The sequence below is a fragment of the Passer domesticus genome, chromosome 23 (assembly GCF_036417665.1).
Source record: "Passer domesticus isolate bPasDom1 chromosome 23, bPasDom1.hap1, whole genome shotgun sequence".
Classification (NCBI taxonomy): Eukaryota; Metazoa; Chordata; class Aves; order Passeriformes; family Passeridae; genus Passer; species Passer domesticus.
Window position 1 is genome coordinate 3805430 of NC_087496.1, and position 21196 is coordinate 3826625.

General features: G+C 54.8%; 1 protein-coding gene across 13 annotated transcripts in view; it reads right to left on the reverse strand.

Moving 5' to 3' along the window:
• Window positions 1–1193: 1193 nt before the first annotated feature.
• The window catches only part of IGSF9B (immunoglobulin superfamily member 9B), a 42811-nt gene continuing 22808 nt past the window's right edge, over window positions 1194–21196 (reverse strand). For 4 of the 13 annotated variants that reach the window (XM_064397910.1, XM_064397909.1, XM_064397908.1 and 1 more), the window contains 8 exons: window positions 20219–20394; window positions 19400–19626; window positions 18504–18588; window positions 17078–17239; window positions 16308–16353; window positions 13355–14986; window positions 5099–5220; window positions 1194–4691 (listed from right to left, as the gene is read on the reverse strand). In XM_064397910.1, coding sequence (XP_064253980.1) covers window positions 4468–4691; window positions 5099–5220; window positions 13355–14986; window positions 16308–16353; window positions 17078–17239; window positions 18504–18588; window positions 19400–19626; window positions 20219–20394 — 2674 coding nt within the window. In that variant the 3' untranslated portion in view covers window positions 1194–4467. Of the gene's footprint in view, window positions 4692–5098; window positions 5221–11809; window positions 11856–12658; window positions 12986–13354; window positions 14987–16307; window positions 16354–17077; window positions 17240–18503; window positions 18589–19399; window positions 19627–20218; window positions 20395–21196 lie in introns of those variants that run through there. The other 9 variants (XR_010350361.1, XR_010350366.1, XR_010350363.1 and 6 more) reach the window with 9 other exon arrangements.

Consider the following 21196-nt stretch of genomic DNA (forward strand, 5'->3'; position numbering starts at 1 on the left):
AAACTCCGAAAACTCCCAAATCTACGTCACTGCCTAAAGCAGGAAGAGAAACCAAAATGCCAGGCGTATTTTGTCCTAATACAGACAGCAAGGTGGGAGCAGCAATGAGTCTGGAATGTGTGTCATGTCCGGATGCCACCAGACATGACTAAGCCCTTCCAGGACCGTGCCTGGGCTGCTGAGCCCAAATCCAGCGTCCTCAACACTCCCAGAGGCAGGTACAGCAAGCTGTTATTCCCTTTATATTCCTGTTACATTTATATCTCCAAACAGCATCACCTCCAGCCTCCCTCCAAAGCGGGTGGCACTGAGCCAGCTGACAAGGTGACAAACACCAGATGAACAGCCTGGAGTCCCCCAGTGCCCCAAAGCAGCCTCCACATCACAGGTGACCGACACAGGGGAGCAGGAAGGAGAATCCTCCCAGGAAAAGCAGCCCCTGCTGGCACAGACACCCTGGGGGCTCACAGAGACCTCCCAGCTCAGGGGGCAGACTGCAAACCATGCAGGTTCAGACTGGGAAGGGACCCTGGGACCTTGCAGCTCCTCCAGCCCACAAACTCATTGCTCCCTGTGCCTGTGGGTGCTGTTAGTGGCAGGCACAGAAACAGGGCCCCACAAACGAGCCCTGAATGCTCCCTCTCCCCTCCTTACACTAACTTGCATTTTCCTTCACAGCAACACTGCACAACAAAGTCACCTTAAAACACGTGGATGAAAGCTCAGCAAGTCCTGCTGGAAAAGCAGGCAAAGCACTTTCCCTGCCCTTTTTCCCTGTCTGTTCTTTGTTGGACTGCAAGGGACAGCACCCCAGGAGCATCCCTTTTCCACAGGATCCCAGTGGCATCCTGTACCCACCTCTCCATGTCACCTCCCCCAGCTCATGGTGCCCCAATCCTGCAACCCCCAAGGCAGCATGAAACCAGTGCTGGAGCATCCCCACCATGGCCACCTCACAGGGAGAAGCATCAGCAAGGACCCCCCAAAACTGGGCTGGCACCCTGCACTGACACCTCAGCAGAGCCCAGGGACATTATCCTTGTGATTCAGAGGAATTTTTTCACCGTGGGCCAGGATTTGCCAAGGGACCTAATGGAACATCATGTTCACAATGTGCAAGGAGGAATTGTACAGTTACTGGTACAGAAAGAGCCATCTACCTCAGACCAGCTTAGAAAATAAGAGAGTTTGGCCCAGGAAGATAAAAATCAAGATATATTTTGCAGCATGAAAGGAGAGAAAAAAAAAAAAAAGAAATGAAGAAGCAGCAGCAGCAGCGACAGCAGCTGTGTTTGCAAACCACCAAAGCGACACGGAGTTCAAACGGGGGTGAAATGGGGGAAGTGTTTGGCATCGTCTGACACGGCTTCGATGTTTCCAGGTCCGCGGAAGGAGAGAGGAGCAACCCTGAAGGGCATGGAAACCAGAGGGCTGGGAGAAGCGAGGAGGTTGCCAAAGCAAGAGGCGAGCCAGTCAGCCAAAGCACGGCCCGAGTCTATCGGAAGGTAACTCGGTCTAGCAGGGAAAGGAGTTAAGGATGGTTTTAGGGAGGAGCTGCTTCCACGAGGCGCCCGGGCGGGATTTCCCACTCCAGCAGCGTGGCAGGTACACGGCTGAAAGAGAGAGGGCTGCAGCTCCAGCCTCTAAAGGTCGAAGACCATGAAAAGCCCAGTGGCTCAAAACACCTGCAAAAGGAAAACAAATCTCAAAAGACTGACCCAGCAAGCCAGCATGCTCCGTCAACCTGCCCTGCACTCCAAGTCCTCTAGAGCTCCTTAAGATGGGATGGGGCATAGTCCTGAGGTAGAAACCTCAAGAGCCTGAAGACAGCGCCTGGCCCATCCGAACGGGTGTCGTAAATCGTTTGGAAAGCACTCAAATGGAAAAGCAACCCTCTGTTCCAGAGGCTGAGGCAATGAGAGCAAAAGGAAGAGCAAGTTTGCCACAGCACGGGCAGCACAGAGCCTCCACGCCTCCCCCGGCCCCAAGGGTCACCTGTCCATCAGGAGCAGCCCGGCTGGAGTGACCGGCGAGCTGAAGTTGGCCAAGCCAGGCAGAGTTTTCCCCGCTGCCGAGCGGGAGAATGGCATTAAATCAATTCAGATCCGAGCAGGTTCTAGGGAAAAACCCTAAAAACACACCCAAAGAAAAGAAATTCGCAGTCATACTGTTAGCAAGGTTGAGTTCTCACTCTGAGAGTTGAGGTTCTTACGTCAGGTCACTCGTCATGTCAATAAAAAGCCCTGGTGCAGGCTGGAAAGAGAGGGGCATTTCTGCCAGACCCTCCCTCCTTCCCAAGACAAACCTGGTGATGGTTTGAGAAAGTTGTTAAAGCTCAGAAATATCTGGTTATCGATTTAGAGGATTCATTGTCCAGTGGTTCAAACCTTACTTAGGGCCTGGAGATTGGAAAAGACACGGTGCTCTGCTTTTGGTGGCCACAGGTTCCCGAGCATCCTGCTGGGAAAGGAAGCACAACCTCGAAAACCAGGTATATGGAGGCAGAGCAATCAACAGGCTCCGACCTAAAAGCGTGGCGTGGTCGGAGAGCCGGATCACAACCGAGAGCTCACGTCTTCCTCCAAACATCTCAGCCCTTGGAGGTTCAACCAGCAGCAAGAGCAAAAACCAAGGCAAAGCAGAATTAAAGGCGAGATTGCAGAGAATCTCTTGGCAATTCTACCTGGGAATAAACAAAAGTTTCATATGCAAATAGAGAGCCTGGGGCTAAAAACATGCCTGCAGGCTCTCCAGCTCTCCTGACACTTCTTCTACAGCCTGAATCCACTCAAAGCAAGAATATCTACATGAAACACTCGGTGTTTTATTCCCAGGCAGGCTGGAGGGTTTAGCACTTTACCGCAGAGGAAGAACTGTGCAAACCTGGATGCAGTGGTTGATTTTACCACTTCAAACAAAAAAAGGAAAAAGAACCAACTCTAAATATTTTAAAGGTAGGGATTGCTTGGTATTAGCACTAAGCATTTACATAGCACTTGCAGTCTGTAGGCCACCAAGTGCTTGTCCAAAGTGCTCAAATATGACTTATCCCCATTTTACAGATGGGAGAACTGAGGCACAGAGAGGTCAAGTGACTTGCCCAAGGCCACGCAGTCAGAGAGTGGAGGCAGAGCAGGAAAGTGAGCCCGGCTGTTCTCGGGTTACACCTTGCCTGCTAAAAACAAACCAAAAAAAAGGCCTATGCAATCCAGAAAACCACCAGCCACCAAACCTACCCTATTCTGAAGAGGAAATACATTCTGGTGAAGAGTTAGAACAGCATTACTGAGGGGAACAGGGGACAAAGGGAGGACACAACCCTGGCAGGTGTCACAGCCGACACATCCAGGCTCGAGCAGGAAGGATAAAAGGGAAAAAACGGTGAAACCAGCAGCAACACATTTTAAGCTGGCGCGAAACGCTGGGCTTAGCTTTGCACGGAGCCATCCACGTCCATCCGCAGAGCTGGGCACTTCCAGATGCTCTCCCTGGGGCTCAGCACCTGCCGACGGAGGCTTTGGGGACCAGGCAGCCGAACCCCGCTCGCTCGCACGCCCGCGTCTCCCCGCTTTGCGGTTATCGGCAGAGATTAAACATCACACAGTAAGAAATCACATCACCACGCGGCGCTGAAGAACATTTGCCTGAGATACACAGAGCGTCGGGCAGGATTAATCAAACCCACCCTCATCAAAGCTGGCACACGCCACACCTGGAGGGGGAAACACCCTCAGATCACATCAGCCCCGTGCCTGCGCGCTCGCACGGCATCAAGCACACGTTACCGAGGCTCAAGTGCATTTGCACACAGACAAATGGTGATTTCTCACATTGATTTGAAGGCTCAGGGTCTTTCTGGCTTTTCCCTTTCAGAGATAGGTAAGGAAAGATGTCACGGATGGTTTTGCTGCTGTTACCTTCACGTCAAAGGAGGCTGGGAAGGGGGAGGCAGGGAGATTTTCATGATTACAGCTTTCCTGGGATTATTTGGTCATGTTTCTATCATAATCAGATTCATGGGATTACCAGTTCCCGCCTGGGTTGTTAGGTTCTTGTCACTTAATTACACCCTGTGTCATTCAACTTCTTCTGGCGATTGAGGGCCAGCTGCTCAATCCCACACTTTCCCCCTAAACGCGCGCTGCCGACGCAGATGTCAAAAGCTCCATCCATGCCTTTGAAGCCTAGAGATCTTTTCCAAAACCGAGGTGCAACACCCCCCTTCCCACCCCACCCAAACTGTTTGGGGTGGGGAAGAAGTGGATTTGAGGAACACCCAGCCCAAAGCATTCTCCCCAAAGCATCCCCCGGGTCCCCCCAGCTCGTCCCCGCCGTGAGCCACCGAACCCCTCAGAGAGGTGACAGCTTAGGGGTGTCCCCCCCTCTTTCCCATCACCTCCGTCCCCCCGTGGTGTGACACCAGCTCCCTCCACCGCTCCTGTTCAACCTCCTGGGACCGGCGCTAGGCTAGAGCAGGGTGGCGTGTCCACTGGTGTCATCGTGGTCCACGCTGTTGAGAATGGCTGTCTGGTCTTCAGGGAGCTGCCGGTGGCAGAGGTCGTCCTTCAGCGCCGAGAGCCGGGCGAAGGGGTCCTGACGAGGGTGTCTCTTCTTCTTGCGGAGGCAGACAGCTTCGTCAGGTGACAGTACCTGAGAGCTGGGAGGGTGCTGAACCTGGGAGGCAGAGCCATCTGGGAAGGGGGGAGAGAAGGCAGATGGGACTGGAGCCAGCAGCAGGCAGAGCAGAGCGCTTTGCTTGCTGAAAAAGGGAGGTGACAGCAAGCCTGGCCCTGAACCCGCAGAGCGGCAAGAAGGGAAAACACTGGGCATCAGGGAAAATGAAATTGACACTGAAAATCCAAACAAATGACTAAATATGGGATATGAATGGAAAGGACTCGGTTTGGAGGAGCAAAGGAGGGACAACCTGCAGGCAAGCAGCCCGGGGAGACATCCCATTGGGAGGCAGGGAACAAGGGCAGCATCCAGGAACGGGCTTGGAGAACCCCAGCGCTGGAGCCGGCAGGGATCTGCCCAAGCTCTGCTCACAGCAGGACACAGGGAATGCCGTTGGGGACCGTGGGGTCCTCGCACTCACTGGGTTGTTTTCTGGATTTCGAGGAGCCCTTGGATGACTTTTTGGGCTTCTTTATCCGCTGGTATTTCAGAGCTTCGAGCCTCTCAGGTGCAGCAGCGTCCCCGGGCGGAGATGGACGTTTTCTAGGAAGGAAAAGCAGACACGCGCCATCAGCGGCTCCCGGCCACGCTCGGGCCTCTGGACGTCCCCGGTGGGGGATCGGCCGATCCCAGCTGGCTCTGCCGTGGAAAAGGAAGAGGTGAGAAACCCAGGGCCGAGGGAGCAGGGCCAGCCAGGTGTGCCAGAGCGCAGGATGGAGGAAGGGAGGCATCCCCGCTGTGCCCCTACGTCTCCTCCAGGTTTTCGAGCGGCACCGCGACCCGGCCGGTGCCACGTCCAACGTGGGCATCCCCCAGCTCACCTGCCTGCCATGCCAACACTGCTAGACAAAACAGGACGGGGCAGATCCTATGTCCGATAAGGTATTTCTGGGAAGTGATAGGAAACCCCTTGGGATGGAGAGAGAAGAGAAAGAGATAGGCAGAAGCGGCACGGCAGCATCGAGACGGGCACCACGAGCCACCCGGGGCGGACAACACCTGCGCCACAAACAGCAGGGAGGCAGGATCCTGCTGGCCCTGCTCCCACAGCCAGAAAAACCAGGGGCCACATGACAGACAGGGACACCAAGGGCACACACCGACAGAGCTGGGAGAGGTACCTCATTCCCAGGTCCCTGTGAGAAGCGACAACAGAAACGCGACAGCACAGGAGCGTCTGCTCCTGGAACAGCGAGAGGCTGGGAGCTGGAAATGGAAACACTGACAAGGTTTTATTGCAAGGACAAGGAGGACATTTGCAAAGGGGTGCTTCCTGCAGGAGAGCCAGCAGGTGCCAGGGATAGTTTATCAGCTGTAACCCCTGAGGAACTCTTCTACAGGAACCAGCTCAAGGTGCAGTATCCTCCCCTTTGCAAAGAGATTTTTTTGTTTTATTTCCTTCACTGTACCTGTTTTTCCCATCCAAGGCCTGGAAAGCATGACTGCTGTAGAGAGCAGAGCATTAGAGGAAAACCTTTTCCTTAGGAGAGCAGGCAGTCCAGCTCTTACCTATAACACATCACAGCATCCCCCCTTCTTGCTGCATTCCCATCTCCTTCCCCCTCTCCATTTTACTTCCACGACCCTCCAAGAGTCACAAACTCCTAATGCCACAGATGAAGTCTGAGGCCATCTGGGATAAACCCAAGTCACTTGCAGACAAGGTGTCCAGAGAAGACAGGAAACCTCCATAAAGCACCTTTCACTGTGATAAAGCCAACACTTTAAGCCAGGCTCCAGTGAGGAAAGGAGATTTAAACCAGCCTGCCGGCACCCTTCAGTGGAGGAGATGACTCTCTTCTGCTCTGACAACTTGGTCACCAGAGGTCAGCAACCAAACCTTGTCACAGGAACCACACAGAGGACAGTGCTGATGGCAGCTCCTGCATCCGTCTGTGAGCAGAGCAGGGGTCAGCAAACACCACAAGCCACAGGCAGCAGGAGGGCAGGAGGAGCCCCCTCAGCTGGCTGCAAAAGGCAACATCAGTGCCTTCAGACTCCTGCTTGGGCACAGAACCACTGAGGATGATGTCCCCCTGTCTGTCAGCAAGGTGTGCCCCATCCAGCATTGCAAAAACAGCGTGGCTGCTGGCAGGAGCAGCAGGGAAGGGTGAGGACATGGGCTGGAGCACAGACCCTGCACTCCTGGGCTGTGGTACCAGAGTACACCCACCCACAGGGAGTCTGGAGCTCCCCATCTCCCCTGGGGTCCAGAGAGAGCCTGGCTGGCACTGAAGACACCCTGCAGGCTTTCCCCCATGGGTCCCCACATGTGCAGAGCACAGTGTGACAGAAGTGCTTCCCATCTGACATCCCAAGGGTCTCCAGAGCGTTGAAATTTCAGCTGGAGTGCACAGGCAAGGAGCTCCCAGGAGATTTTTCCCCTTGGGGAGCAGAAGGGTTTTTGGGTTTTTTTGAAGATGAGTGTGATTGCGAAGCTTCAGTTCTGCTGGCAGCACTGGAGAGCACCCAGGGAAGTGCAGCGTGAGGTGAAGAAGCAGCTGAGGCGCAGCAGACGCAACAGAAACCCAAACACTGGGCGCAGAAAAGCTCCTTTTCATGTTTTCCAACGCAACAGAGACGTCAGGGTGCGGAGAATTCCTGGAGAGCCTCTGTTCCAGCTCCGAGCAGAGCATCACATCAGCCAAAGATGAAGCAGCTCATAGACATGCTGGGAGTCCCGCTGGCTGGATCCAAGCTTCTCCTCATCCAGAAGACAACGTTTACATTTGCAGAGCTCAAACGCCTTCCCAAGTGCAATCAGCCTCTTGTGAGAGATGCTGCCAGCAGCAGCTCTATCCTCTGAGCTGAACCAACCGAGCCTCAACCATGCTGGCTGAAGGTAGGACCACAGTGACCCACAGGTCACAGCGTGGCATTCCCTGCAGCAATTCCTGCTTGAACGGCCAGTGACAGGCTTTTCCCACTTATAGCCAACATTCTGTGGGGTGCACATGAGTTGCATTCCTGCAGGTACTTGGCTAATGGTGACTTCAGCTGCTCCAGCTCCATCGCCCACAGAGTTCAGGTGTGCCAAGCCCTGGACAGCACCGAGCTTGGTGATCCTGCCACCATCCTGCCCACCAGCACCTGCCTTCTACCACCTCTTCCCACCACCCAGACAGCTTTTGCCACTATTATTAAAGCTCAGCCTGTAAAAGTCTCTCGCTCTTTCCACTCTTTTTTCTTTCTAAGAAGAAGCTGTTGTGGCATGCTGACAAAATTAAACAGATTTACATGAGGGATTATGAGGAAATTGCCTGAAGCTCATTTCCACTAGTTCTCTGTAATTGAACTCGTGTTTATACACACAAGCATAAACAGTGAGTGCACTGAACCCATGTGTCACCATAAATACTGTCTGACCTCTGGCAAGGAAGAGATACAGCGGACAAAACGATGCTACTCAGCAGCCAAATTTTATCTGCTCTACCCACCCTTTATCTCTTCAAAGGATGCCGATTCTTCCAAATTAATTTTCATTTTAAGCTCAGCCAAAAACCTCTTCCTGCCCCCAGAGTTCACATATTGGGCAGCTGCCCACGCACAAAGGAGCTCTTGAATACCAACAGATGAGATGTTCAGGGAGGTGGGCGAACTTCTTCTGGAAACTTCAGCATAGAGCCAAGCAAAGGAGCTTTGAGAAGCCCACGTGAACTCCTGGCAGCAACCTTCTGCGAGGCACCACCAACACCTGGAGCAGCAGTTTTCCTCGAGTCTTCAAAGGAAAACCCTTCTGCATGAGCACGTGTCTGGACTGCATAGACTGGGAGGTACTGGAGAGGCCACAAAGGTACTGAAGGACCTCCAAGAGCCCCAGGACAGGAAAAGGAAGTAGAGGAGAAGCATCCAGCCCAACACACATCACAGCTGCTCTTCTTCAAATGTCCTTCCATGTACAAAGCAGAGATATAAGAGAGAAGACCCCTGAAATCATTACTGACCTCTTTCCACTCAGAAGGGGAACCCATATAAAGGAAGGGTCCAGGAGATTCAAGGATACTATACGTACATTTATATATATTTAACCTCATGGAGGTCTCAACACACCCTCCCTGTCTCCTCCTCTCCTTGAGCCAAGACATTGACATCCAGGAACGGTTTGGGCTTGTTAGAGCATCCACTTGGATAAAGCAGAGTATCCACTTGAAAGGAGCCCACTGTGTCCTTCAACCCTTCATCCTCCTCACATGAAGAGCTCAGTTCTCCTACACGAGGCTCCTGCAAGTCAGAATTCCCACTCTGCTCCGAGGCTGCTGCCTCCATCCTGGAACACTTGGGGATCCTTCAGCACAAGAGGTGCCAGAGAAACACCGCGGTGACAGCCCCAGGCCAGGGCTGCTGCTGCTGCCAAGGCACCGCCAGGAGGGAGGGAGGAAGGGGCTGGTCACAGCAGGGAGCACACCAGAGAAGGGGTGCCCTCCTACAGGTCTGCAGACACCACAACTCATCTACACAACGGACTTCACCACCATGCTGACGGAGAGGAGAGAAGGCGAGGGAAACGGGGCCGGGCTGGACAGGAAGAGGGGGATACAGTCGTGGGGAAGGGGAGGGGAGAGAGGAAGATAAATGAAAAACAGGAGTGAGAAAATATATAAGGAAATTAAAGAGACTGAAAAGAAAAATAAAGTAACAATAATAATAATAATAATAATAATTAAGAAAGAAAAGAAAAACGCACTCAGACAAGCGGACTCACAACTTCTCCAAGCGGAAGGAGGCATGGAACACATGCAGAGGATCAGCACATGGACAGTCTTTAAAGGGGAACCTGTTTTCTTTCAAGCGGGGAGCCAGGGCTGCTGCTCCTCCCGCACGCCTGGCGCCGACGTCCCTTCGTCACTCAACGCTACGCCACTGCCAAGCCCCCCAGCTCCCAGCACTGGCAGTGCTGCCCTGGCAAGGGGGGCCTGGGGAGGCCACCCAGGGCAGGCAGCCATGCCAAGGGGCAGGGGAGCTTGGTGCCTTGTCTGTGGTTTTTGGGTTTCCCTCTGCAGGGAGACGACAGCCCCCTTTTCCCTGTTCCAAGATGCGTGCTGCATCCTAAGAGAAGGAGATGGGAGAACTCCTTGTGCTGGCTCAGTAACTGCATCATTAATCCCTGCCCATCCATAAAAACTACCTGAGCTTCACCTAGCAAAAGCTACCATGCTGCAGCAGGGAGCTCACATGCTGCCTCTCCTCCTCTCAGCTTCTAACGCTGCAATAGAGAAATCGGGTATAAAATCCCTCTGCTCTGCATGCACTGACAATTTTATGACCCCAAATCATCGAGAAATTACTCGGCTGGGCTCTCTATGGGATTCCTAGCTTATTGAAGTGAGATTTATTCTTCTGGTTTCCCCTTTTTGGAGTTACCCCTGTGACTGCAGCTCCCAGCAGCATCCTGGAGTAGGACACACGGCTGCTCCCACCCTGCTGGGAAGTGTCACCCTGCTCCTCAAAATCCATCAGCCCACAGCAGCCAGCACTGGAGCCAGCCAGGATCTGGGCAAGAGCCACACCAAACTCAGACACGAGCCTAAACTCACCTCTGCTAAGCTAAAGCCACGACTGCACGTGTCCCTAAGGCTGCCAGAGCAGGGAAGTGCCACAGAGCAAGAACAAACAGCCACATCCTCTCTGAGGGCTTCCCCATCTCCCAAAAAGCCTGGCACAGCCCAGATCTCACCAAGGCTTGGTGCCAGCTTTGCTCCTCACGAGATGCCCTGCTCTGGGATCAGCAAGGAAGAACAGAAGGAGAAGACAGCCAAGGGCTCAAGAGATTTGGAGGCTCAAACAGGATGGGTTTTGTCGTGTCAAGAGGATGGCTCCTCCATGGAGCACACACATCCAACACCCCCTCCTTGCCAATCCTGCTCTCCCCACCCCAGGACAACCCTCCAGGTCAGCTGGAGGAATTCTCCTCTCCTGGAAACATCTCCCTGATTTCTCTAGGCATCCCACCTCTCTCTCACGAGGCTCTTTCCCAGCCCAACAGGCTCCTCAGGCTGTAAGAGAGAACCAGCCAGGACCTTGACTCTTCCCAACCAAGGCAGCAAAGCTTAACCTTTTGTAAGACCTGTCCTAAGGAAGTTTGGGTATGGCCACACCCTTAGAAACAGGCCCATCTACAATCCCATCTCTGCTTTCACAACCAGCCTGGCTGATGGCCAAACAGGTCAGTGCTGCCAATCCTCTGGGTCACAAATTACTATTATCCCATCTGGATTTGGCAGTTTTAGTGATATTCTTCCGCTATTAAGGTCTGAAAACCATCTCCAGATTACTCCATCCCAAGTTCCAGAAATGCCCATGGCTATCTAGGAGACCAGCCCCATGAAAGCAGCCCAGGAGGAATTTTCTTGGAACAGTCTTTCAAGATGTGATTAGGGCAGTTTAATTACAGCTGGGCCAGAAGAAGTCAAAGATTTCTTCAAGGAGAATTTCAGGGATGGAAGAATTTTACCATGACTACACCTGTGATGGAAAGGAAAAAAACACCTTTCTGGCAGCCTGAGACCAAAGTTCTGTTGCTGCCAAGCACACAATCCATACTGGGAGAAAGACTTCTCCCTTTTTCTGTGATTGAGGAGACTTGGGAAAAAGAAAACAAAATCCAGACACTGTTGGAAACAAAATTCTCCATGTGCTGGACTGCAGCTGGAGACTGAATTTTGGAGCACACTCTGAGCACGCTGTCTGCAGCTGGTGGCTCCAGAGATGGCTGTTTTTCCTGGCTTCAGGGGGTGGCTATGGGCTCCTCCTGGTTTGGATCATCTGGGACAACCCCACCTCAACACACACCTGCCTAACACCACACAACCCACGTGCACCCTGCCAGGGCCAAAAGTGCCACGTGTGTCACCACCCACCAAGCAAGGAAGGGTGGCCCAGGGAGACGGCAGCTCGGCTCATCCCAAACCCCAGCCTCAAAGGCAGGGGAGCAGCGTGTGCTGCTGGGAGGGGAAACCCAAAAGCCACAGAGACTGTGCGTCCAGAGGTGTTTCCTAGTGTTTTCACATTCCTTATTCCCCTTTAAAGGAAGAGATGGTATTGGAAAAGCCCCTTCCGTGTCCCCTGTCATGCCCCGCTCCCGGCCACCCTCCACAGCGCCCACACCATCCTTTCGGACATGGATCACCCTTACCTATTGAGCTGAGGAGAAGCTTGTCTCGACAACACTGCCCAGATAGCTGAGATTAATCAAAAACAAAGCAGTTATCAACACCCGCAAGGAGCCGAGCTCCGCAACACATCAGCACGTCAACAACTCCAAAGGAAAAAGGAGGGAAAGAAACCAAACTGAAACACAAACGAAACGAGGCTGGAGAAGAAAGGGGGAAAGAAACAGAAGAGAAAGGAAAAGAAGAAACAAAAACGATAATCAACAAAGCGAATGGATACACTGCATAAAAGCACGGACAACAGTGCTGCTCTAACACGGCTCTGTCCTGGAGCTGGCTCTCCTTGGCAATGCCCTGCTAGACACGTGGACCTGCGACTACATCCCTGACTGCATCGCTCCGTAGCTGGGTTTTCCAGAGGCACACAGAAGTCATTTCAGGCTCATCCAGCTGCTCTCCCTCCCCATCCTCTCTCCCCTGAGCCCTCCTTCCTTCCGTTCAGTGCCGGAGGGATTTGCTAAGGCCATAACGCTTCCAGGTACCAGAGGGCGGGAGTGAAATGCGGAGGGCACTGCGGGGTGAAACGCTGCCTCCCCCCTCCCCAGAACACAGCCTCTTCTCCGAACGCCTCCGACCGCGCCGGCTCTGCGGGGCTGGGAGCCCCAGCCCCCGACTCCTCTCTGCCACAAGCCGGAGGAGGGGGCTCGACCCCACCAGACAAGAAGCCAGAATGAAGCAAGACGAAAGGATGGGACGAAAGCACGGCTACGGGGTCTAAGGTGCTGTGAAAGACGGAAGGAAAGAGGAGAAATAGAGAGAAAGAGAGAGAGAGAGAGAGAGAGAGACGCTTTTGCCTGGAGCAACCCTGGTACCTGGAAAACCAGCCGCTACTGTCTAGTGCAGCCACATCCCTCTTTAGGGCAGGATCTGAGCGTGCCGGCAGCCTCCCGATCTCCGCTGGGCTTAGTTTATTTTTATTTTTGCTCCTCTCCTGACAATGCTGCTGGTGTGGCTAAGTCCTTGATCTCTCCCTGCCCGCGTCCTGGGGCTGCAGCATCCCTTTTGCAGGTGGGGCGGTGACCGTGATAGCTGTTTCTGTCATGCATTAAAGCTCTCTAGACTCCGCGGGAAGGAAGAGGAGGAAGACAGAGGCGCGGCGGCGGCGGCCCTAACGTTCGAAGAAAGCCAAGAGCCAGCAGCTAGAAGAGGAAACAACCTCCAGTGACACCAGGACACTTACCTAAGCGAGCCAGGTCTTTGTACACCTGGTAGACGGCCCGTAGCCCGAGTCACGGCGCTCCCAGATTCCCAAGGGACCGGGAAGGTCGCCTGCCTAAAACCCAGTGCTCTCGGGCAGCGGCCATGCAACCCGTGCCCGTGGCACCAGCCTCTGCCTAGCAAAGCCCGCGGGACGCCGTCTCCAAAAGGGATGCTGCAGCGTGCCCAGAGAGACCCTACCAGTTGGGATGGTGATGGCAGGGAGGGAGTCAGAGGGAGTGGGTAAGGCAGGGTGGGGGAAGCCAGGAATGGGCCGGGGTGGGGAGTCACCACGGGGCTCACACACTTACCCTGTGGCGGCTACCGTGGTGGTGGATGTCGGCTCCGGTTGGAGAATCTCCTCGCCAGCCCTCCTTGGAGAAGGGATGTCTCCGAAAACATCCATGGTGTCCACAGGCAGGGAGGAGCCCTGGGAGTTGGAGAAGCCGGTGCCCACGGGGGTGAAGGCGGTGGTCGGTCGGAAGCTGGGGCTGTCCCCACGGCTGCTCGGCGCCGGAGATCCCGTGGAGGACGGCGTGGATTTGCGGGAGAAGCTGACGGCCGCGGGCGGCTGCAGCGTGATCTCCGACACCTCCGCCTGCTGGATGAGCCCCGGGCGGGGCCGGGCGCGGGCAGTCAGCTCCGGGGAGCTGTTGCGGGAGCTCAGGGGACTTTGGGTCAGAGGAGAAAGCCTTGAAGGTTGTAGCACCACCTGATGTAAACTGGGCTCAGCCCTCCTGGCCTGCCGAGGGCTGGGCCGAGGTCGGGGTTGGGGCTCGTACCACCTGGTGTCCAGGCTGAATGTGCTTGTGCCGCTGGGGCCGACGGGCTCGGACGGTTCGTGGTAAGGCAACACGGGTATGCCCATACCTTGGCTGGTATGTCTTAGCTGCCCTTGACATCCCATGGGTTGCATAGGTTTGTCCTGCCACTTGGTGGTAGTGGGCACGGAGGATTGACCCCTGCCCGGTGACTTGCCGGTCCAGCTCTTTGGTGCCTCCAGGGGCAGGATGCCCGAGTAGGATGCAGGGACCACCTGGAGGGAGGAGGGTGGTGGCCCCCGAGGAAGGCAGCCCGTGGGCTGGGAGCCCTCGGCCGCCTCGCAGGGCTGGAGCTGGTGGGGGAACGGCGCGGGGGCCAGCTCCAGGCTGCCGAAGGGGAACTCGGCCCTGCCCCAGGGCTCGGGGGACCGGCCCCCCGTGGGGGTCTGGGCCAGGGGCAGCGTGCTGTTGGAGGCATTCTCCCCGTTCTCCTCAGGGATGGTGGGGTGTCCGAAGGGCCCCTCGGGGGGCAGCGGTGGGGAGGACATGACTGAGCTCAGTGGGCTGACTTCTGGCATGTAGAAGGGCGGCGGGTCCACCTCCCCGGGGCTGCTGCTGCTGAGGTAACCGTAAAACTGGTGGTGGAAAGCCCGGGGGGCCGGCGGGCGGGCCTGGCCGGTGGCCTGCAGGGTGCCGGGACCCTCCAGCGCCCGGTGGAACCGGGGGCTGTATGCTGGTGGCTGAAGGTAGGACTCCTGGCTGGAGGAGAGAGGGGTGAGCTGGGCTTTCAGGGCGGTCACGGAGGTGGGGACGACGGGGTCGTCGTTCTCCTCGTCCGACTGCCTGAACTCGGGGTACATGTCCGTCTCCTCCACGAAGGGGAAGCCCTCGATCCGCCGTGTCTTCAGGGAGGGCTCCATCTCCGCCGGGTCCATGACGAAGCGTCCGTCCGGCCCGCGGCTGATGAGCTCGATCGGAGTGGTGGCCTCAGCTTCAGCCTCCGCCTTGGAGACGCTGTACTTCTTGCTGCTGATGGCTCGTTTGGTCTTCTTGTAAAGGGAGAGCTCCTTCTCCTTGGTGGGGCTCAGCATCCGCTTGGCCTGAGGGCCCTGGTCGTCAGAGGACTCCGAGGGGGGACGGAGCGTGCGGATGCTCTCGGGACTCACCTTGCCGGAAGACAACCTGGACCACAGGGGAGAAAAACCGAGAGAGGGGACGGTCACCCGGAGCGGAAAGGAGCCCTTCTCGCCCAGAACAACTCTGGATCCGGGAAACAAAGTGCTACCAGCTCTCAGAAGAGGAAGCTCTGGGAGAAACTGGCAGGGGCTAACCAGGAGGGCAGAGTCTTGCCAGCGCCAGTGCACAACATCCCTGCTCCTTGGGAGGGCACCTCGGAACACTCGGGGCTGAAAGCTCACACCAACACCTTGCAATAAGCTCCACCAACACCCCAACACCTCACAACAAGCTCCACCAAGACCTTGCAACAAGCTCCACAGCCCCACAGGGAAAAGAGCCACAACCAGAGCTCGCTTCTAACTCCTTCTAGGGTTTTTTATGTCCACCTGAGCTATACATGCCCAGGAAAGACCCTGAGAAGAGGGACATTGGGCAAATGTTCCCTCCCACAGAACTCAGCATCTCACTTGGAGATGCTGATGGATCATTTCAGACCAATTCTTTCTCCCATTATCAACACTCTGACTTAAGGCTGAGTGCCTCAAAAAGGCAGAGAGTACCAGGATAGTTCTCTAATCCCTATCCAGAGAGCCTTGGACAAAGAGGATTGAGAGGCAAAGGACAGCAGATCCAACAGACAGTGCAGGTTATTTCAGAGCAGTGGACAAACTGAAAACAAGTAAGATTCAGATCCACCGGCACCAGGACATTTTCCAACATTTTTCGAGGAGCCAAAGAATGAGGTGTCCACATCCCAGACTCTTGCACTCCCACCGGGAAGATGCTCCTGCTGATTTGCAGCTACACATGCTGTTGATGGGCTCTGCAAGGAGGTGTGGCTTCTGCAGCACCACAATCCACCACCTTTGGGTACATGTGGAAAGAGGCTTCAGCAGGGCACTCTTCAGGAGAAAAGATGAATTTCCCAGGAAAAAAGAGCCAACAGAGAATGACTCAAAAACTACACTGAGCTGGCAGGAAGGACTCCATATGCAGCAGGCTACTTCTTGTCCTAAGGAGTCCCTTCCAGCTGGTGTGGAATTGAGTTCCATCAGCCAACTCAGCTTTGGAAAATGTTCACAGATCCAGCGGGGTCATCTCTTAGTTCAGTTTGTTGCATTTGTCCCTGCTGCTTCCTGCTCCAAAGCCCATTTGTTTCTTGTGAACTGCTGTGTTCCCAAAAGTTCAGGGAACACTCAAAAACAACTCATCAGGAGCAACCAAATAAGGATGGGATGTTTCCATTTGAGCTTTGCAATGACTGTAGGAGGGAGGCACCTTGAAGAGCCCACAGCCTGGTGCTGCAGCTAAGACAGATACTTACGGGGACTCCAAACTCTTCCTGCAGTGGGTTATCGAGAGAGGAGGGTCTGGAAGAGAATAAAAAGGGGAAAGAAGAGAGAACGCTGAGGAGGCGCAACACGACAGAGACAAGACAGACTCAACATCACGACAACAAAAGACACTCAACAAGAGGCCAAGGTTTCATTGCTCCAGTGCTTTAATGGTTGCTGACAACAAACAGCTCCCGTCACAGGGTCCTGCCCATCCTGTTGCCACAGCCCCGCAGGCTGGAGGAGACGGAGCCACTTCCCTGCCCTCTCCAGCTCCCCAGCCACCCTTTTCCCTACCAGCCACTCCTGCATGGAGGCTGCAGTCCCAGCTTTTGGGAAGCAGAGCAGCAGGGTCTCCTTTGGGGTCTTCTCTAGCCCAGCACTGCCATCTCCAGGCTGGGAGCAGCTGGAGAGCCCAGCTCCAGGGGAAACCTGGAGCAGGTGAGCAGTGCCCCCGTCTGCATCCCAGAGGACAGCCCAGCCTAAACCCCCGGCTCTAGGAGTTATCACCACGTGGGAGAGCTCCCTCGGAATTCCCAGGCTAGTTTCTCTGGCGCCTCTTCACCCACCCTGCCTCTCCCGCTCCCGACCACGGGCGCTGTCAGGCACAGCCGAGGGAGGAAGTCAGGGCTTCACCTGAGGACGCGCACGGACGAAGAAGAGACAGACAGGGAAGAAGGTTACGACCACAACACAACCAGGGGGCAGAAACGAGGGGGAGACAGGAAGGAGGGAGGAAGCACACCGGGAATGGACTCACCTTTCTTGCGCTTGAGCTTGCGTTTGCGTTGCTTGTTGACGAAGCAGGCGGCGAGTGTGCTGAAGAGGATGGCAGCAGCCAGGAAGCAGATGGTGGCAACGATGCCAGCCAGCACCGGGCGGGCTAGGCCCTCGTCCGTCAGGTCAGGCTGAGGAAAAACATCTGGGGAAAAAACACAGTTCAGTGTCACACCTGCTGCCTTCCCCAGGGAGCTGCCGCAGTGTGGAGGCAGTGATAGTCTCCAGGAATGATAATCCCTGCTTCCAAGCCAGCCCACCCAGGGAGAGCAATCAGCACTGCTTCAGGGCCAAGGGATTTGGTGATCTCACACCAGATCACAGAATCGTAAGATAGTTTGGGTTGGAAAGGGCTGTTTAAGTCCAGCTCCACTGCAATAAGCAGGGACATATTCAACTAGATCAGATTGCCCAAACCAACCTGATAAATCTTTCTGTGTTAGCTGGTGGACATGCAGGGAAGAAGCCTCCACACCAAACAAATACACATTTATGTCTAAACACACACAACTGCAGCAAACCTGCAGCCACCTCCTGGCTGAATAACCCGCTGCAGCAGCACAAGGCATTTCAATCTCTTTGTCAGTGCTTCATTTCAGTGTTCCAATGAAAACTGGGCTCCAAACCCTTTGCTAAACAGGAGCACATGTGAAGCCTGAGCAGACCTCAGCTGAGGGCACGTGCAGATGTGCACCCTGCACACCTCGGTGCTCCTGCCATGTGCCATATCCAGCATCAGTGCATTTCCCCGTGGAGCCCAGGCTCTCAGCCTGGCAGAGCAGCTGCCTGGGGCCGGGCACCTGCCAAACCCCATCAGAAAACCTGGGTGTGAGGAGCAAGGGCAGCGAGCAGGGAGGCTGCAGCAAGCTCTCCTCAGCACACCGGCACCACTTGGGGGCAGAGAGAGACCGCGGCATCGCAGCACAGCCGAGCCGGCTTTTCCAGGAGAGCCAGAAAATCCGGGCTCGAGCATCCCCATCCCTTCCTTCCTGCTGCCCTCGCCTTCCCCAGCGCCATCACAACCCTCCTCCTCCTGCCCCTGGCTCGAGGAGCATCCTCCGAGCTGCATGTGCAGGGAACACGCACGGACTGCAGCACGTTGCAGTCTCCCTGCTTGCAAAGCTCTTTTTCCCTGTGGACTCTGCACTGCAGTGCTACGTTTCCCTCTCTCCACCTTTCATTCCCGCTCCCAGGCTGCGCCAGTGCCTGCTCGCAGCTTTGTTCTCCAGGCTCACCGCAGAGCCGGGGCGTGCTGGGCTCTGCGGGGCTCCGGGGATTTGTCCTCGCCTGCTCCCATCGGGAGGCAGCCTGGGGTCAGCGCCGTGTTCAGCACACCCGTGACAGCCCTGCACCCCCTCAGCCCAGCTCACAGCCCCACATGCAGCGGGAGAAGAGGAGTCAGCCCTCACCTGTGCTGGACACGCCAGCGACGTTGCTGGGTTCGCTGATGAGATCCTGCATGACCGCCAGCACGCGGAACTCGTACCAGGTGTCCTGCAACAGCAAACACACCTGTCAGGGCCCCCACAGAGCCTCCAGCCTCACCAGAACCTCCAACATACCCAGGATAAATAAAACCCTCTAACAACACCTTTTTAATGTTAGCGAGTCAGGCTTTTATCCTTGCCCAGGGGGCATGTGGCCAATCAAAATTCTGGCCTCCACCCAGACACAAAACTTGTTCATCCATGTATACGTTTTCATCAAACAAAAATTATTGTTTGTTGGTTCTAAATTACACAATTCACTTTCATTAATTCGTATTCTATCCTCAATTGGTTATTGATTTCTCGCTTCTTATGCTAATTAGTGCATATTTTTAGTATCTTTTTCCTCCTGTAGGGACTTTCTAATGTATACTGAGACTTTGCTAGTCTCTTTAGCTTCTGGTTTCTGCAAAATGTCCTTGCAGTCCATAAATCCTACATTCCAACCTCAACAATACATCCTTCTCTCCCTTTGTTCATTGAAGCATATCAGAGTGACTGTATTAAGTCTCAGTCATTTTCTCAAGCTGTCTTCCTACAAAAGTAGCTTATAACAACTTTATAAAAATGCTGGCTAAGAGTAATTGAAGAGTAACACACTATTTATCATTTATATGTATATTGATTGTGATTACTTAACATCATTAACTAAAATTATTTAAATGTTCTATCTTCTCCAACACTTGCCCAGCTCCTTGATCCAGCCACTCCAAAACTTCCCTGGAGCTACAGCGGATGATGCAACATTATCACAGAACCACGAAGGCTGGAAAAGACCATTGAGTTGGGCTCGGTGTGGGCAGCCAGCCCCTGCTCACCTGGGACAAGTCCTTGGCAAAGAACTCGCTCTCGGAGCCCGGGATGCCATCATCCAGGATCTCCCACTTCTCCGCCACGCGGAATTCCATGATGTAGCGGTCGATGGGGAAGCTGTGGTTGGCGGGAGGGAGCCACGACAGGAGGACGCCTTGCTGTGTCCGGTTGGCTGTTAGGCACCTCGGTGGGGTAACCAACACCAGAGGCTCTGGAGTTGTTACAGGGAATGCTGGGGACAGAGCAGAAGGGACAGGGACACTCTGAGTTGGGGCAGGGCAAGCACAGGAGATCCTCTTCCACCCGTGCCCCCAGCAGCAGCAGCAGGACCACTGTGGCTGTTCCCACATTCCAGGAGTTTAGGGCACGTCTTGGGAGTCTGGTTTCTTATCACAGAAATAGAAAAGTGGATTTTCAAAAGGCACTGGACTAATGAGGCCATGACTCCAGGCCTTCCTGCTTCCATCCACCTCCACCTGAGAGCCCAAAGGCTCTGAGCTGTAACAAGTGATCTCGTGCTCTATTAATACCTCCTGATCCCAGCTGAACTTAAGGAAGATCTGAAAGGTGACTGGCACAGTACAGCTCCCCCATGCTGTCTCTTAGAACAAGCCTTCCAGAGCCTCATGCATCCAGCAAAGTCTGCAAGCTTCATCCAGGACCCTCTACAAACTATCCCCTACATGGCTGGAAACTATTGCTGATGATGTTCATCTCCATCTCCACCCCCAGCAGACAGGACACATGAGCAGGGCAAAGCTCTTTCTCCCCACAGAGCTCCCAGATCCCCTCCCAGCCCTCTCCTGTTCCCAAGGAGGACCTACCTAGAGTGTTCACAGTGACCACCTCACTGAAGGAGCTGGTGCCCAGCTTGTTTTGAGCCAAGACACTGAACTGGTAGGCAGTCTCTGGTTCCAAGGTATCCACCAGTAGCCAACTGGAACCAGCTGGCACAGGGAGAGACAGCCAGTCATGGGGTCCAAACTGGGCTCTCTTCATCCTGCCAAGAGAAAAGGGACCATCCTCAGGGGAAGGTGTCTTTGACAGGGAGGACAAAGAGGCAGCATTAACTTCTTATGCAAAAATGGAGCTTTCCTGAGCGATGGTTTGGGTTGACAGCAGTGATGTGGATGGACATGGGGCAGCCACTGGCCACCCACGAGCTGGCAGAGGACACCATCCCCTGGTGTCCCACCAGCCCTCAGGGGCAGTGCCACAAGCTCTCCCCTCTGCCCTGAGCTGGGTCAGGGATAGCAGCAGTGCCAACAGCCCCGCTCTGACGTGATCTCCACCACATTCCCATGGGCAAAAGTGGGAGCTGGAGCATTTTGGTGAGTGCTGCAAAGGGAACAGCTGACGCAGGAGACAGGCCCTGTTCCCATTTATACCTCGACATCTCCTGAGCCAGAGCCAAGTTCTCCCTCAGCTGTAGCCCTGTACATGTCATCCCACAAGAGACATTTAACTAAACCCCCATCTCTGCCACATTTGCACAAGTCGGGGGCTGCCAGCACAGCCTGGGGCACCACTCGGGGCTTGGCAGAGCAGCAGAGGCACTGGCAGGGAGTGCAGGACAGAACCTTTCTGCTGGGGTCTAACCACAGCCCCAGGGTGAAAAACGCTCCCAGAGCCATCCCAGTGCCACCTAGGAGCATGCAGCCACCTCCACAAGCCATTAATCCCACCAGGATCCCACATCCCAAAGCAGCACCACTGCACGACTATCATACTGCAAGTACAGGTGCTCATGTTAGAAAGATGTTTTAGGGAGTCTGAGCCCTCAGCTGCAGGATTTGGTGGTG